Source organism: Nestor notabilis, unplaced genomic scaffold, assembly GCF_000696875.1.
Source record: "Nestor notabilis isolate BGI_N333 unplaced genomic scaffold, ASM69687v1 Scaffold28036, whole genome shotgun sequence".
In the NCBI taxonomy this organism is placed as follows: Eukaryota; Metazoa; Chordata; class Aves; order Psittaciformes; family Psittacidae; genus Nestor; species Nestor notabilis.
Window position 1 is genome coordinate 1 of NW_009932834.1, and position 4,544 is coordinate 4,544.

The 4,544-nt window shown below is 43.0% G+C and overlaps 1 protein-coding gene across 1 annotated transcript; it reads right to left on the minus strand.

Annotated features, from left to right (window-relative positions):
- Positions 1 to 3,233: 3,233 nt before the first annotated feature.
- ZBTB6 (zinc finger and BTB domain containing 6) lies at positions 3,234 to 4,511 on the minus strand. The gene has a single exon (XM_010016598.1). The coding sequence runs from the start codon at positions 4,509 to 4,511 to the stop codon at positions 3,234 to 3,236; it is 1,278 nt and encodes a 425-aa protein (XP_010014900.1).
- Positions 4,512 to 4,544: the final 33 nt, after the last annotated feature.

Below are 4,544 nucleotides of genomic sequence, written 5' to 3' on the forward strand. Positions count from 1 at the left end.
CGGTCGTTTATCTTAAACGTGAATTAATAGCTTAATTATTATTAGTGCTAAGAGGGATGAGGGGCTTGGAGGGCGTATCTGGCGCACATCGCGTGTCCTGGTGCCGCCCAAAGCGTGAGGCCACCTCAGGGCCAGCATGAGGGAAAGCGCCCGGGTTGGTGCTTTACCACAGGAGCAAGCACCTCGTTCCTCTGCTCACTCACCAAGCTCAAACCAGTGTCGTTAACCCGAGCTGAGGTAGTGCAGAGTTGTGATTGCTGAGGAGCAAGCGTTCTGTGAGAAGAAATAGGTCAGACTGACTCTTCTGAAGGACAGAAAAACATGTTACTAAACGACTGTGACTTGAACAACGTATTTTGTTTACAACTCGCCACAGCAAACAAAATTCTAAACACTAAGGTATGCAGATAATTATTTAGCTGTGATTAGAAGAAAGCATATGTATTTCTGAAACGGCGTCTTGTTTGTATTTCGTTTATTGTATTATGACAGGATGAATGGTTACATGTATGGACAGGAGAAAGGAAACACCTTTAATGGGAACATGTGCACAAACTGGGGTTTTGTTCACAAAGCTCACCAAGACACTCGAGCCACTGAACAGAACATGCTGTTGGCCCACCGCACAACACAACTCTCTCGTGTTTACATGCAATACAACAGCAGACCAAAACAATGCGTGTTCCTGCTCCCACAGAAGATGCACTTCAAAAGATCAGCCCATTTCCCCCTTGGACAATACCCATTGTCCAAGCAAATGGCAATACCCATGGAAATACCCATGCGCGTGCTTATCAAAACCAGCCAAACAAAAACCAAGGTGTGATCTTTTGAACTGTTACTAATGATAATCATACACCTGCCAAAAATAAGTATTAACTGAACAGATTTCAGCACAGTTGAACCAAATCTGTCCCATTAATGCACAATGTGTTTGTATTTACTGAACTACAGTAATAGAAGCCCAATGTAAAAAGGATGGGGGGAGGGAAGTTTACTTTTTTCCTTGTTTTATGACCTCTTCCAAGGATGAAGGAGTTTATTTTAAGTAACTAAGTCTGCAGACACAAATGAAAAGCTACATCCAAACCTGTAGCTATAACCAAGTTATAATATAATGTTTATATAATAATATATTTGCCCTTGTAAATATAGCAAAAGCAAGTCTAGGTCTTAGCATGCTTTGAAAATCAGACATAATTTTTATGCAATTAGGAAGCAAAAACTAATGTATTCTGCGAAAAGCAAGGAAATATTAACCACAGGGTCAAAAGGCTCTAAGTAGTGACAGACTCATAAATGCAACCAGAAGACAGTGCTACAAAATGCATTTTAGTTTGCAAAATGCCAGGCGGTCGCACTGTAAATGACTCCCAAACCTTTTAATTGTCATGACAATTCCTATAGTTGAAAATCACTGAAGTAAAGCAAATGATCAGCCTTTAATATTAAATAAGAGCAGAGATTGTGAAAGGTTGGGCCTTCTGCTTAAAGTACTGGATGCAACAGGTGATTTTCTCTATGTAGAGTCAGACACCGTTGTGAATTTTTGGAGCCTAACACACAGGACTTTCCTATTCAGACAACCTGGGTTTTGAGGAAGATACATGCTGCCTACCACAGCAAGGCCTGCTATGAACTGGGGCCTGCAAATACTGCTGCAGCCCAACTAATACGTACGTTAAGTGTTAATAATACCAGATGAAATGCTTAAGAAAACTCTCATGAAACACATCCTTTAAAACTCTTCAGCTGGCATTTCCAAGAGATAAAAACAGTAGTAGGGCTGGCGCAGCTGAGTGTGCCTGTCACACATCGTAACAGGAGGCGCATGGTACACACCGAACCCCTCACATAACTGACAAACCCCAAAACAACTGGTGCACTCACAGACACAGGGGAAGAAAGTAACTAAAACCTGTAAACTGACATTGAAAACTATTATCTTGGATTTTACAAACAGCTCGGTTATGACTTCTGTATTCAGAGCAAGAACTTCACAACCACCCTTCTGAAACAGGAAGGAACGCTCGAAGGAACAGGTACCCTTGTGATACAAGATTACATACTACTGCTTCTTAGTTGGAGAGCATCTAACGTAAGTACCATTATCTCATATTAACTGAATTGACTCTTTATTCATATCACATTAAGTGGAAGAAACATATACCAGTCAAAGACAGGTGCAGGATGAAGAATTCTGCATTATATGGCTTTGGATGCTGGTGATACAACTGCAATGACCTTTGACAAAGTACAAACACACCTATCCAAACACGCACCGTTACCATTTTACTGCATCACAGAGTTAGAGTATGAGAAGACCTCTATGTCTAAGCCATTCCTAATGAGATATACAGGATTGTTTTTCAAAAGTAATGTAGAAATTGCTATTACGTAACAGCACACTGCTTAATTTTTACATACCAGTGTATGTGTCTTTTGTAAAAAAACGAAGGCAAATCTTACAACAAACAGGAGTATCTTAATTGGAATTAGTCAAATACAGGTGCAAAACACGGGTATGACGGAAAAAAAGTCAGAAGAGAGTTCAGAAAAATTCAGAACTCATTCATAAAACGAAAAGCAATCCTTCTGCTGACACTATCCAATTGAAAATGAACTGCAAGGCAACACTGTTTCTCTTTTACCCATTCTCTATTTGCAAGAGGCGATTTGAAGGCTTGATTATCTTTTGTTCGCTGTGGGTTCTTCCTTAAGCATCACAGACTTCAGTATGAAAATGTGCCTTCTTTCTGTTGAAGGATCTAGCAAAGTTTGGGCAAGGAAGATGATTTCACTGTAAATGATACATGAGCTGGGTGGGAACAACTAACCGGATAAATACAAAAATCCCCTTTCCTTAGCCGTTACAGATCACAAACATCATGGCTTAGGCTTCAGCTCACCACAATATTGGTAATAGCTTGAATATTGGCAGCACCTGCCCTTGAAACAGGGGAGTGCAAAGAATAACTGGGGGAGGAAATCAGAATGCAACCAGAATAACAGAAGAGAAGCATGAAATAATTTCCCCTATTTTGCAGTTTGCTTTTGGCTAGTAAACACCTTTTTTGCACGTTTACAGCAAGAGCAACCTTAAAGCAGCAGGCACGTTTACTGCTTGCAAGGCATGTTTTTGACTACCAGTCATGTGTTTGTGCTTCTCTCCAGGGATCTGTATCTAGAATTTCACTAGGCAGGAGCTTTTTGTGGACAATCCCACCCATCTCTCAATCATAGTCTATTTTAACTGTCGTAATAGTGTCCAGGTTTGGTTTCTCGCTGCTACTCCTTCCGTGAACAGAAGTTAAATGCTTTTTAAGAGCAGACTTGTGTTTGAAGTCCATGTCGCAGCAGTGACACTTGTAGGGCCTGTCCCCACTGTGTATGTTCAGATGATCCTGGAGCGTACTTTTGGCTGTGAAGGTCTTCAAGCACACCATGCACTGGAAGGGGCGGATGCCCATGTGCCCCCGGATGTGTCTGTTTAGGTTCTTCTTCTGCGTAAACGTTTTGCCACACTGCAAACACAAGAAGAGTTTGTGCATTTTCAGATGTCTAAGGTAGTTCTCAAGGTGCAGAAATCCCCTGGGACACTTTGGACACTGGTGTCGCCATGAATTGCTGGAATCATCCCCGCTTTGGAAGCCATTCGTCCCACCGTAAGTTCCTTCCGGATTGTCATTGACTGCAGCCTGAAAGTGATTTCCTGACATTTCTGTATTTCTGCTTTCAACTGTAGAATTTATCAAGCAGTGCTGGGTTTCTGGAAAATACAAATTTGTTTTAGAGGAAGTGCAAGGCTGAGGAAAATTATCATTATCTACATTTGCGACGCTCATAGAATCCATTCTGAAGATACAGATTTCTTCATCCTTGTATCCAATCTCAACTGTTGATATTTCCGAGGGTTTTGTGTCCTTCCTTTCCGAGATCACGCTCTGCACTATGGGCTGCAAGATGTCCCCATTCTCCTGCTTCACAGGGTATTCAACATTCACTGGGCTGTCTTCAGAGATCTCGATTATTTCACAGTCTTTATCTAAACCCTCATCCCCATTTCTCAGTTCAGCATCTGAGGAATGACACCTCTCCGCAGCCTGGTTCTCCATGGAAGCGTCGACCTCCAGGTATTTCGACAGAGCTTCAGTACACTTCTCCACGATGTGAACCATCTGGAGATAGCTGGCAGCAGTGAGGTATTTCAGCAGCTCCTTCTTTTTTACTTCCAGAGCACCAGTGTAACAAGACAGCAGGAGCTTTCTGCCCACCTCGGCGCTCTGCAGGATGGTGATCCGCACCTGCCTGGACTGATTGAGCAGGAACTGATCCCGCATGAAGGTGGAGCAGGCAGCGAAGATCACCTTGTGCCCCTGGAACTCCGTATCGTTGATGTAAATGGAGACGTCGCAGAAGAGGTTCTGCTGCCGCAGGAGGTTCATCTTCTGCAGCACGGCATCCCCTTGCTGCTCGAACTGGAAGTGCAGCACCTCCGAGTCCGCTGCCATGGCGCCGCTCCTGCGGGGGAACCACCGGAGAGT